We start from the raw sequence: 13,150 nt of genomic DNA, 5'->3' as shown, positions 1-13,150 counted from the left end.
ACATAAGTGCTCTGAGGGTTTGCGAGACAGGAAGTCCCCTCCAAGTGAGCAGCCAGAAGTGCTTCTTTGTGCACAGGTTGCAACGCCCTGTGCCACGGCACCCCTATACCAGATGATGGCCAGCTAATCCAATCAGATTCTCTACTGAGAGATCTGAACATAAGGCCCATGGAAAGGCTGCAGGGCAGCAGTGAGGTGAAGAACGCCCAGAGCACAGCAAGCAGAAGTTACAAGGCAGCACTGGTCATAGGTTTTTCCACGGAGCGCCATTTATACTTGAAAAAATGATGACATAAACTATGATTATTCAGACTTGGGTATTGGGCACTTTGTCAAAAATAAATGAAATGAGAGTATTACTTTAAGGAAAACAACTGGCAGTATTTGTTGCCAATGATAAAATTTTAGCTTTTAAGTAAAAACTAGAACTCTGGAAAACTTAAACCTTCCACAACTGACAGCTTTCCAGTATTTAAATATTTTTTCTAACAAGATAGGTATGACATGAAAAATGTGACTTAAAATATTTTATAATGAAATGGCTATATTTACAATGAAACATTTGGAAAACATGAATAACTCAGGGAACCAATATTTTCCAAATGGGTAAAAGCTATTCCAAGTGCCAGAGAGGCCAATGGATTTTAACTTAATGGAATATATAAAAATTATAGATTCCACATTACAACTAACCTTTGAGAAACATCCACTTAAAGAATTGGTGTAATGTCAAAAAAGACTAATCATGATGATCTGAAAAGTCCATTAAAATACGTATATGCATTTTCCAACTATCTGAGGCCAGATTTTCTTCATATAATTCAACCAAAATATATCACAACAAACCAAATACAGAAGCAGTTGAGAATCCTGATGTTTTCTATTAAACCAGATTTTCAAAATGTAAAATAATATCATACTTCTCAAAAAAATTGTTTGCAAAATGCAGTTAATTTTCATAAGAATGCTATTGCCATTAAGTAATGGGCTTATTATTTTTAAATGAATTAATAAATGTCTTAAAAACTTTGCTTTCATTTCTAATGAAATAAATATGGATAGCCATAACAAATAGCTATAACAAAGCACTTTGGGGCCCACAATAACTTACGAGTATTAAAGAGGTCCTGAGACCAACGAGTTTAAACAAGGGAGTAAATGATAAGAAATGAGGCTGGAAAGATAAACTGGGATTGAACTGTGAAGGTTGAAATATGGTGAAATAAGGAGTGTGGGCTTGTCTTGAGGAAAATGGGGAGACACAAGGAGGCTGCACGATACAGAAAGAACACACCTGAGTGTGGGCTGGACCTTCTGACTTGCTGCTAGTGAACAGAACGAGGCAAAAGTGATGGGATGACACTTCTGAGATTAGATTACAAAAGACAGACTTCCGTCTTGCTAGCCCTCTCTCTTGCTGGTACTTTTTTGCTCGCTCTGATGAAGCCAGCTGCCTAGTTGAAGCTGCCTTATGGAGGGAGTCATGTGGAAGGAAACACGCAAGGCTTCTGGCCAACAGTTAGTGAGAAACCGAGGCCCTCAGTCCAACTGTGAGGAACTCAGTCCTGCCAACAACTCAACTCCATGAATGAGCTTGGAAGAGGCCCTACCCCCACTTGAGCTTCAAAATGATTTGAGCCCCTGCTAATGCTTTAACTGCATTAGAGACCCAGAGACAGAAGACTCAACAAGTTAGGCTTGTCTGGATTCATGATCCATAGAAAATGCTAGGTAATAAATGCTGTTTTCAACCACTACATTTGGGGTAATTTGCTTAATGGCCATAGATAACACAGCAGGTCCAAGCCAATCCACGCATGGTGTCCTGGCCACAAAGAGTGACTTACACTTTACAGCAACAGGAATCAGGAGGGGAGCTCCAAGCATTGTGGTGCCTGTGCCTCAGGCTTCCACTGCAGGAGTGAGGATGGAGCCAGAGAGCTTCTAGAACTAATGAAGGCCCCAGAAATCTGAGGGGCCCCTCGTAGCACCTTTCTCTCCTTCCCTTACCAATACTCACAATCTCACCACCACCATTTGCCTCGAGACCACTGAGCTCCATCTTTATGCCCTAGATCTTTGCGTTCCTTCAGCTACCACAGGGTGGGCTCCAAGCACCTGTCACTGCCTGGACTCTCATCCCCATTCAGCTCCGACACCTCATCACTCAAACCCTCCCACCCAACCCCCATGCCTATCTTCCACTGAGACTTTGGAAGCCACAGTCCACCAAGAGCAAATCTCCCACATTCATAGCTTGCATTTCCAAGATACTCCACTCACCCACTTGCTCCAACCAAAACCTGGTTTCCTGTGAGGACAGTGCTGCTACTCCTCCCACAACCCCCTCCACCGGCAGCTCTTCTCTCTGCCATGGCTCCTGAGCTCCTGGCCCCGGGGGTGCAGAAGCTGTCCTCTTTGATCTTCACTACTTATTTCAGAGTGACTGTTCTTTTCTCCTGTGTTTCCCCGCCCCCAAAACTCCTAGGTATGAATCTCAATACTGTAAACTACTCCCCTTCCTTACTGCATCATCTGCAGACTCCCTGGGCCACTGCCCCTTATTCCTTAAGATCTTAGCTCTGGCCCACTGTCATGTGATCACGACAGCTGGAACGTCGACATGCATGCAGACTGTTTGCAGAACTCTGATCTCTCAGTTACTCAACTCTCTCCTCCAAAGACCTCGTCCTCCACCCACCTCAGTCACTCATTCCCATGGATGTTTCTTAGACAAGTGATTCGCAACCACTGGGAGTACTTTGAATGCTGTTTTATTTAAGTCACTGTTTTGGGGAATGCAAAATTATGGGAGCATTTTAGGTTGTCCTTAGAACTTGGGGGTTCTATGGCATTCAATGGGCAGGAGCTAAAGGCACTAGATGCTCACACGGTGAAGAGCTGTCCCCTCAGAACACCAATGGTACCTGTACTCTGACAAGCTGCACTTGTGGCCCTGTCACTCGATTTAAGCATCTCACTCTTCTGTCACACTTATCTTTCCAGCTCACTCCTTGTCTAGCACGCCGACACCAAAAATCCTTTGATACTCCGAACCTGCTGGCCCCACCCTTCCTCGTGTCCTGCTCCCCTCACACAAGGGCAGGAGCCCGCGGCCCATGTTGCGATGGTTCCCTTCTTGCACACGCCCTCCGCTCCCTTGCTGCCGACCGCCTTTACTCCCTGCGGCTCCTTGTGACTGCACGGTTGAACGTGCCCGAAGAAAACACACCACCGTCCTGACTGTTCTCACTTTAAATTCATGACCACTGACCTCAAGTGGGCCCTCACCGCTGCCTGGCAATTCAACTTCATTTCCCAAGTCCATTCACTCTTCTATTCTTCTAAGTGACTATTTTATCCCCTTCTCCTCTCTCTTGAAACTTCCAACACTTCTTCCTGTTCTCACTCTCAAATGTTGACCTTGTGTCCTAAGAAAATAAAAGTAATCAGATGAGAACTTTGACAAGCTCTCACTCCAAGTACCCACTTACCCATATCTGTGCCCAAACACTCTGCCTTCCCTCCTGCTTCAACGGATGAACTAAGGTAACCCCTCCAGACGTGCACTACATCTTACGCCGTCCTGCCTCCCTCCCGAAGAACTCTGCTCCGGTAATTCTTTCTTACATTATTATTTTGTGATCACTCCTCATTCGCAGCATTCTTACCAGCATACTTGCCGTAAATTCTCCCATAAAGAAATAAAGCCCCTCTTGACCTCCTATCCTGGCCTAAGACTATTAAGTATTTAAGGAGGAGTTTTAAGATTTAGACTACTAGTCCTGTTAGATATCAGGACTCGCTATAAAACTACTATGATTAAGAGAGTGTGGTACTGACCAAAAACAGAATGAAGAACCCAGAGAGTGGGCCATGGCTATATGACGGGTGACACTGCAGATCAGAGAGGAAAGGAAGAACTATTTAATAAACGGGACTTGTTCCAATGGTTATGCTATGGGGGAAAACACAGGATCCTACATCATGCCATATACAAAAATCAATTCCAGATGGAGTAAACACTAAAATGTTTAACACGAAACATTATAATTTTAAAAGGAAATATAGGAGAATATCTTTCTGACCTTGGGATAGCGGTAGATTTCTTAAACAAGACAGAAAGATCTAACCATAAAAAGAAGTTTGAAACATCTGACAATAATAAGATTAAGAAAGTCTGTTCACCAAAAGGTATCATAAACCGCATAGACAAGACTTGGAAAAGACAGCCGCAATGCATCTGACCACTCATGTTGGTTAGAATCCAAAATACATAAAGGAGTCCTAGAAATCATTAAGAAAAAAAATGTAATAGGAAATGGGCAAAAGACCCCAAATCAAGCACTATACTGAGAAGGAAACATGAGCAGTCAAAAAAATATGTGAAAAAAGCCTAACCTCACTATTAACCAAATAATTGCAAATTAAGACTATAATTTTACATTTACTATACTAGCAAAATTTTAAAGTCTGACAATGCCAAATCATACACTGATGGTGGGAGTGTACACTGGTCTGACTATGTAAGAAAATAATCTGGCATTGTCTTGTAAGTTAAAAACTATAATCTCATGACACAGCACGCCCAGTTCCAGTTTAGACAACCTAAAGAAATTCTTACATATGAGCACTAGGAGGCAAATGTGAGAATGTTCACAGCGACACTGTTCATAATTGCAAAAAGCTGGAAACAACCAAAATGCCCATCAGCAAGAGACCAGATAAATCAATTACGGTATAGTCATAAAATTGACTACTATATAGCAGCACAAAAAATGAGTAAACGGTTCTACAAATAACCACATGAAGGAATCATGGAAGCATAGTAGCAAGTGTTGCCATTTTTTAAAAAAGCCCCCAAATTGGCAAAATTAGACAATTTATAATCTAAATTTATGTTAGGTATGGGCTAAAATTTTAAAAATGAAAGGAAATAATATAACACTAGTGGTCATCACTGGGTAAGAAGAAGATGGGATGGGGAAGAACATGTAAAATACATAAAATTATTGTTATATTTTAGTTTGTCGGCTGAATGGTAGAGTCACTGATACCCAATACAATATTATGTTTATTACTTCACATTTGTATTACATATATTTTTGTATGTAACAAATGTATTATTAAAAACAGGTGAGGAAAGGATGCCTGTTTTTACTAGTTGTTTGACCCTGTGCCCATCCTCTCAGCCTGTTTCCCCAGCTCCAAAGTGGACAATATCTGACAGCTCCCTCCTGGGGTTTGTGTGAGGATGAAATGAGACAATGCACGGACAGCATCGGCACAGTACGTGGCACATCACTGAAATGTCAGCCAATACCACTCGACTCTCCTCCTAGGAGCAACTATTTTCTGAGGCGTTTTCAAGATCGTCAAGTGGAAACGGTATCATTAACATTTAGAAAAATGAATCTACAACGAGGGGAAACAGCGGGGGAAGTCATCAGTACTACGTAACAGCTGAAACCATGTGCGTGGATGAGGCACAGGGAGAGATGTCACAGTAGAAGTGCGCCCAGACAGACCACAGAGAGGAGTTCCAAATAGAGACAGAGGGAATGGGGAAGAAGCAGGAGACACCGGAGACCTGCAGGCAGAGCCAGGAGATAGTGCAGATGCTATTAAATGCTACAGAGGCAAAACGAAGACTAAAGGAGACACTGGATTTGGCGATGAGAGGCTCACTAGGGACCTTTACAAAAGCAGCTGCAGCGAAACGTTCTAAGGAGAAACAAGAGAGCAGGGGGTTAAGGCATGAATAGGAGGTGAGGAAACAGACACTGGGAGAAAAGAGAACTCTTGAGAAGTTTAGAGATGAAGAGAAAAGCGAAAAGAGCAGGACATGTGGTGGAAGGAAGGCATCTTTAAGGTGAAGGGAGACCAATCATCTGTCTAGGCAGAGAGGGAGGAGCCAGGAGATGGAGTATAGGAGAGAAAGGTACAGATTAGTGCTTCTCAAACTTCAGCGTGCGCATAAATGACAAAATATGGAGTCTGATTCAGTAGGTCTGGGGTTGGGCCTCAGATTGTTCATTTCTTATAAGCTCCCAGGTAATGTTGATGCTACCTGTCCACAGACCACACTCTGAATAATGAGGGTGCAGACTATCTCCTCTTCTGTCACTGGAAGTGCAGCTATTAACGAGCCTGGTAGTAACAGGGAGAGACACTGTGGGAGGCACCTGGGATGAAGGGACCAGGTAGGACAAAAGAAAATCAAATGAGTCAAGTATTCAAGCCCTCAGTGACAACTACTAGTAGGCCTGTGTCTTGAGAGGGCTGTGGGCAAAGGTAATGATAGTGGAGAGAGGTCTAGGGAATAAAGATAGGCAGACAGAGTAAAGCTGAGCTGGGTGAGAGAAATAAGGGAGCAATTAGAATCATGACCACTTGGGGCTGATTATGGATGGGGGAGAGCTGAGAGGTAAACAGTACTGACAAGAATAGGCAAGAACTCAGCTGACACCAGAATTTAACGGAAGAGTAATATTATTTCATAGGTTATTGTTTTTAAATGATGCGCCACTGTCAAACTAGTCTTCATAGAGAAAAGACTCAAGGAAAGTGACCAGGAGCAAAATGCGCCTTCGCTAACACTTTTGCAAAGGTGTTTTTGCCTGTGATTTTGAAGTTAATAGAGATTAACCAAAGTTAACGAGACTCAAAAGTTTTCCCCTTGGGTCCTTTAAATATCAATATTCACATATTGTTTGAATATTTAAATATCGGAAGCCCCATGGGTACATTAAATTACATACCACTTCTAGGAAGGAGAAGCAGTGTGAAATACCCTATTTTGAACACGCCGTTTATTTTAAAGAAACACAACTGTCAAAGTTCAAGGTGGCATTTCATAATTTCAATATTTCACACCTTACTTTAAAGACCCTAGAGTTGTTGAAGTTGGTTTAAAAAAGAATAAACCGTTCAGAGTTCCAAACTGATAAGCAGGTGCAATTCCCACCTGACGGTCCTGTGTATGCAGACTCCAAGCATCTAATCGCTTACTCAGGAGCTGTCAGTGGACAGATCTCCCAGGCTGAGAATATGTCTCCATTTACAAGGACAGTGTTAGGAATACTGAGACGTGGGCCCGGATTCTGAAGTAAAGTGTCTTCCAAGTCAGGAGAAGAGAATCGGCACGCATCTCCTTACCCCTTCGCTGGTTTTCTGCAAGTCTGAAGTCGTGTTTCTTGTGTCATTGCCGGCGTCTCCACCCTCAGAGCTGCTTTTGTTTTCCTCTTCTTTGCAGTCCTTGTCATCTTCATCTCCTGGAGATTTCCGGGACTGTTTAGAGGATTTCTATATGTTTAGATAAGTTAAAAATTATAGTCAAAAGTAGAAATCCAAATGCTCAAGTGTAAGTGAGAGATACAGAAGTAGCTGAGCTATGCCCAATCTTTCTGGCATGACAACCCCAACATGCAGCGTGCCAAGGCTGAACTAGGTGACCTGGGACCAATCATTTCACCTCACTGGGCCTCAGTTTAATCAGCTGGAACGAAAGGAGAGGTGGACTAGATGACTTTTTTTTTTTTTTTTTTAGTCCTTTCTAGCAGTGGGATGTAAAAGCAGAAAATAGAGATTCATGTACTGAGAACACTGTCAATGAATAAACACAGCTGGATGGAGGCCAGCTTGGGAAGGGCACAGAGCTGGAAGGCACCCTAACAGTCTTCTTGTCCTTCCCCGTCTTTTTACAGTGGAAATTAAGGTCCAGAGAAGTGAGGTGAACTATACGAAATACTACGTTAACATTCACGTTGGCATACCTGTTCAAACCGTTTGCCTAATGGTCTACATGAAATGGTTCTGATTAAAGTTTTACATAACTAGGTGATACAAACTAACTTAATCTTTTAAATTATGAATAGTCACTTAAGAACCAAGGCCATACTGGTGAACAAGCCCTTTTTTCCTTATCATCTTGCATTTGAAATTAAGATGAACTCTAGAGGAAGAAAATACACTTATAGTTCACAGCCAGAGTTGGTTTGCAGAACTGTGTTAAAATGACCAAAAGCTGGCTCCACTGAACACCTTTAAGAAAGTAAATGTAGCAAATCACTAACAGTTCCTCTGTGAGGAATTTTAAGAATCTTTAAGCACATGGCAAATAAGAGCTAAGGCAAAATCTATTTAGCCAAATTGCTATTGGTCTTCCAGAAATTAATTAGCAAATAGGAGTGTCCTCCAACAAGCAACATTAAAATGCAGCTTCCAGGGAGAAAATACCTTCAAGCTATGTGATAGAAGACATAATTACATTGCTTCTATTCTTTTTAACCAAAACTACCAACCAAGCCAAAATTTCTGTTTAAAATTAGGTCATTTTTACTTTTTACATGAAGGGAAAGCAGATTTTAATAATCCAAACATGGAGTGTGTAGAGTTAGAGTTAAGATCAAGTATGACAATACGAAAAGTGAAATACGTTTTGTCCCCCTAGTAAAAAAGTGTAATTATTGAAATGCAGCAGCTGCTTTATACAGTAGTTCTCAAATAATAGTCCCTGACCTGCAGTTCTTCTAGATAACAACACACAACTAACTCCCTAAAATTTATAATGCTTACAAAGACTACTTATGAGTGACCCTGCGAGTGACTTATAAGTATAATAACTGGGTCGACACAGACCAGAATCAGGACATTATTAAGGTTGTGAAGAGTCATACTCAGTATTCTACTAAGAAATCTGGCTGCCAAGCTAGATTCGGTAACCTCGCCAAGCTCTCACTATGCATATTCATCGCAGTTCCTTGTGGGCAAAGGACCTTTCCAGTGTCATCAGTATGCTCTTTAATTGGTTGTGTGTCCACTTGTCTTCATTGTTTTTAAGTAAGATTACTAGCGGTTTTAACAGCAGCATCTGGTTAGTTTGCTATGAGGCTCTCTGAATACCCCTACTGTACACAGTAAATAACTGCATGCAACGTATTTTTCACATATAATTTCCCAGGACCTGTTACACCTCAAATATGAACCATCCACACACTTACTGCTAAAAGACAGACATAACCTCCCTCAAACCTGCTTGAGCTATGCCTTTCATTGTGATTACTGACTAAACTTTGTTGTTGCTTTCACAGAAAAATGGAATTAGATAAGGTAGAGGGGTTGTGGGACCTTTCCCTTCACCTAACGTATGCAGTCAAAACTTTGTGAATCATTGGTGTTTAGTGGCAAAGGAAAATTACTCAGTTTTAAGAAACAGATGTAAATAGATGCATGAGCCCTATTACTTTGGCTCTACACAATGAGAAACGATCTCATGACATTTAAAAGCCACATATCCACACTATTAAATGCCTAAGCTACTTAGATAATTTAGGGTGGTATGACACATGATGTAGAAGCTCAGCAGGTAGTCATAAATTAATTAAAACATATTCAATTGGGTATTTAAGTAAGGTCCAAAAATCTGTAAGAGATTCAGCTTAAAATGTAACTGCAATCAAATATATCATCTGATGGAGAAAATTCCAATTATTTTGTTGTTATTTGCAAACTTTATTTCCATCCAAAGCAAATACCATGGTTTTCATTTAGGTGCTCAGGAAGTCATATGCATTTATACAATTTCACCTGTATGTGATTTGGGTGGATTTTATAGACCATAAAGAGGAAGGTTTATGGTCTGATAAACTCTTGGCACTTGTTTTTAAGAAGTTTCCTAAGTATATTCGGCCACTAAATACCAGAATCTAAATGAAAGGAATTTGTCCAAGTATTCAGTCGTGTGAAAGACCAAGTGCAGTGAAACCTGTACCAATCTTTGGTCTTCAGAAATCTATTCATCTTGCTTTTAAGGTGAATAGTTTTTCACAATCTCATAGTTTTTTCGATTGTATTTCTGAATTACTATATGAAAAGCCTAGACTTTCGATCTGTAAATCTAGGATCATGTCACTCTTCTGTTTAAAACCTTCAATGAATTACTGTTACATGTGGAAAAAAATCCGAAGTCCTTAATGTGGCATACGAGTCTCCATTACTCAGTTTCTCTGCCTGTGTCTGCCTCAACCACAGTTCCCCAACCACATCTGCCTTTCAGTTCAGGACACACCAACCTCTGCCCTGCCTCAGAGCCCTGCTGCCCCGCCACATCATTCGCTCAGGTATCGACTTCTCCTTTTCAGAAAGGCCTGGCCACGCGACCTAAAGCAGGTACCCTTCTCTGTCATTCCCTGCTCTCACTCATTTCATTCACAATTTATATTTATTTATTGTTTGCTTGTTTACTCTGTCCAACCCCCAATCCACTGAATTTTAAGCTACATGAGGATAGGGATAAAATTGGATTTGCTCACCACTGTATACCTAGTTCAAGTGTCTGACACAGAGTCTGTGACAGGAAATATGGAAAATGAACAAAAAAAAGAGCCAAAGCACACTCTTTAAAGCAGAGAGACAAGTAAGAGTATATATCTCTCTCTATATTTCCATCTATATATCTATAGTATATTGAGACGGTCCAGCATAGTACAAGGTCTCCTGTATTCCTGAATTTTTAAGCATTCATGTGGAAGTTATTGCCGGAGGCAGACCAGTTTATATCCTTGACTAAAGAAAGTCCTCCTCCAGCTGAGAAGGTGGTATTTTGGGACCCAAATCAGCCTCAAAGAGTCAACAGCCGGTTTCTCTCACATGTAAGGTCACCACTCTTACTCCCTTTGGCTATACTGCCTCTAAGGATAAGGCTCCACAGAGCTAGTGTATTTCTACACGCCCAACAAATGAATTAAAAATAATCTGAAACGTTCGATGACTATGCATGTAACATTAATAACAGTGGGAACAGTTTCTCAGCAACCTTTGAAGTGTATGACTTTTTCCGTTTTGAGCCGGCTTTTTCATTCTTCCTTTTGCCTTTTCCATCTTCTACTCTGTCGCCTTCTTCCTCGCTGCTCGCATCCGCAGTATTTCCGCCTTCTCCCTCCGTTTCTGAAGAGCTCTGCTGCTGAATTGCCTAAGAAATAACAGAATATTAACTAATTATATTTTTGAAAAAATAGCAAAGAACATAGATTGCACAAAGAATCGTTCTACTCTAATTTGAAAGGGTTCGGCTTATTCTTAAGATTTTCAAAATAAAGGGCTGTCCACCTCAATTTTCCAGTGACTACCTGACTTGAACCCTCTTGGGTAACAGAATAACAGTTACTCCAAAATACTACAGGAGCCAAAAAGAAGTCTGACTTCAAATGGATGGAGGATAACTTTTAGTACAAAGGACACATAAGAATAATCCAGAAAGGAATTAAAACTAAAACAAAGAAAGGAGCTACAGCAAGTGACAAGAAACTAAACCATTACCTGGTATCCAGTGAACTTTACTCCTGGGTTATTTTCTATTTCCCACAATCCTTCATTAAATCCTTTCCGTTTGTTTGACTTCCCAAACTTGTCTTTGTATTCCTTATATGGAAAAAGGTCTTTGGGACCTAGAAATGCCCTGCAGAGATAAATTAGAAATAGAACTGATACTCTGACCTTCAAATGTAAGGTATTTTTAACCTCATTATCAACTAAGGTATCAACATATTTTAATAAACAAGTTAAAAGTATGTATAAATCCTCTGAGTTAGGTACATAACACAAGATGTTTCACACGTATGCTTCAAAGCAGAAAAAATAAATAGCTGGCCACACAAGCCAGCAAGCCTAGGTCGGCCTACTTTCTAGCAACCTCTTTACCGAAGAAAACATGGTAAGTTACACAGTTCACAGTGTCTACTGGATAAAAACAAAATAAAACGAAAGAAAATAAAACTAACTTCCTGAAAGAAATACAACTATTTCTCATGTGAAAACCAGAAAGACATGTCTTCAGGGCCCTCTCCTGGTAAGCTTTCTTTCCAGACGAGATGAGCAAGATGCCCAAGTGGCAGAGAGAGCAAGCTAAGATGAAGCTCATCCCAGGCTCTACTGACCCTCTCGTGAATACAGGGGATGACCCTGAATTTGAAGATGTGTAAGATTCCCGACAGTTTTTAGCTTTGCCCCACATTTGCAATTTCTATTCCATTTGTGTGCTTGCTGTAATTAACCATATATATTCTTAGTATCAAGACTGCCAACTATCCACTAGTATCCATGATTTTCTTTCTTTTATTAATGGGTCACTTCTCCCAATTCACCCACCCCCACCACTACAGATTGTTTCCCAGCTTTCCATTACAGCTGGATGTGGCCCTATGACCAAGCTCTTGCCACTGGGATGAATGTGAGATTAAATGATGCATGAAGCTTCCTTGTCATTTCCTTACAAGGAGTTACCTGTTCTTCACCTCTTCCTTTCCCCCCCCCTCCCACTACCTGAAAGATGCACAGGTGCTGCTTAGCCAGTTTGTCTTTAAATTAAATTTTTTTTTTTTTTTTTAAATAAGCAAACAAGAACAACATCCCAGGGAATGGCAGGACAACATGACAGAGGAACCTGGGTCCCCAGAGCACAGCACTCTACCCACCTTGTTCTATCTGCCTATCTCTGAATTGTGTTGAAAGAAAGAGACTTCTATAGTGTTTGAAAGACCTAGCTTTTCAGGTTCCTTTATTCAATAGTTTAGCCTGTACTCTAACTAATACAATTAGAAAACCTTAAAAAGGCGGTATGTTTGCTTCGAGGTCCAACAAATTGAGAGAGCCTGAGAGGATTAATTTTGTTCTGTAAAATATGAATGGAAAAAATTTCTCTAGAAGGGAAATATCTAAGAACCACAAAAGAAATTACTGAGAATGGTAAGAGGCCCACCCTAGGACTTAAAAGTGTCCTAAAGGAGACTTCTGGGTAATGCCCAACATTTGAGCAGGAACAAAGACATTCGAAAGCAAAATAATTGAACATCTTTACCTTAAGAAAACACATTATTAAGGTTGGTAATTTTATAGAATTGATTATAACGATTTTAACACATATAAAATGTTACGGATCATCTAGAAACAACGTAGTCTAGCAGAGTCAAAATAGAGCTGTTAAAACTTGAAGTTGCATGGCTGACTTACGTTTCGTGGGTGCCAAAAAAGAAGATAGGGTACTTGTTTGCTGGAGGTTTTACTGCTCCCTCTGGGAGTTCATCAATCTATTAAAGATAAATTTAAGTTATTAAATATGTAGTTAAATCATGTAAAATAGCATAAACATGAT

The 13,150-nt window shown here is 40.6% G+C and overlaps 1 protein-coding gene across 2 annotated transcripts in view; it reads right to left on the bottom strand.

Annotated features, from left to right (window-relative positions):
- HDGFL3 (HDGF like 3) overlaps nt 1-13,150 on the bottom strand; it is a 44,887-nt gene that overhangs the window by 6,251 nt on the left and 25,486 nt on the right. Inside the window, exons 2-6 of one of the 2 annotated variants that reach the window (XR_004954324.1) lie at nt 13,009-13,085; nt 11,320-11,458; nt 10,817-10,972; nt 7,159-7,305; nt 3,275-3,431 (exon numbers count right to left, since the gene is read on the bottom strand). Coding sequence is in view for 1 of the 2 variants with exons in the window: in XM_016135367.2 (XP_015990853.2) it covers nt 7,159-7,305; nt 10,817-10,972; nt 11,320-11,458; nt 13,009-13,085 (519 nt within the window). In the remaining variant the exon portion in view is untranslated. The remainder of the gene's footprint in view (nt 1-3,274; nt 3,432-7,158; nt 7,306-10,816; nt 10,973-11,319; nt 11,459-13,008; nt 13,086-13,150) is intronic. The other variant, XM_016135367.2, reaches the window with a different exon arrangement.

The sequence above is a fragment of the Rousettus aegyptiacus genome, unplaced genomic scaffold (assembly GCF_014176215.1).
Source record: "Rousettus aegyptiacus isolate mRouAeg1 unplaced genomic scaffold, mRouAeg1.p scaffold_m13_p_14, whole genome shotgun sequence".
NCBI classification, from domain to species: Eukaryota; Metazoa; Chordata; class Mammalia; order Chiroptera; family Pteropodidae; genus Rousettus; species Rousettus aegyptiacus.
Note: the sequence above shows the minus strand (reverse complement) of the source record. Positions and strands in the feature narration are given on the sequence as shown.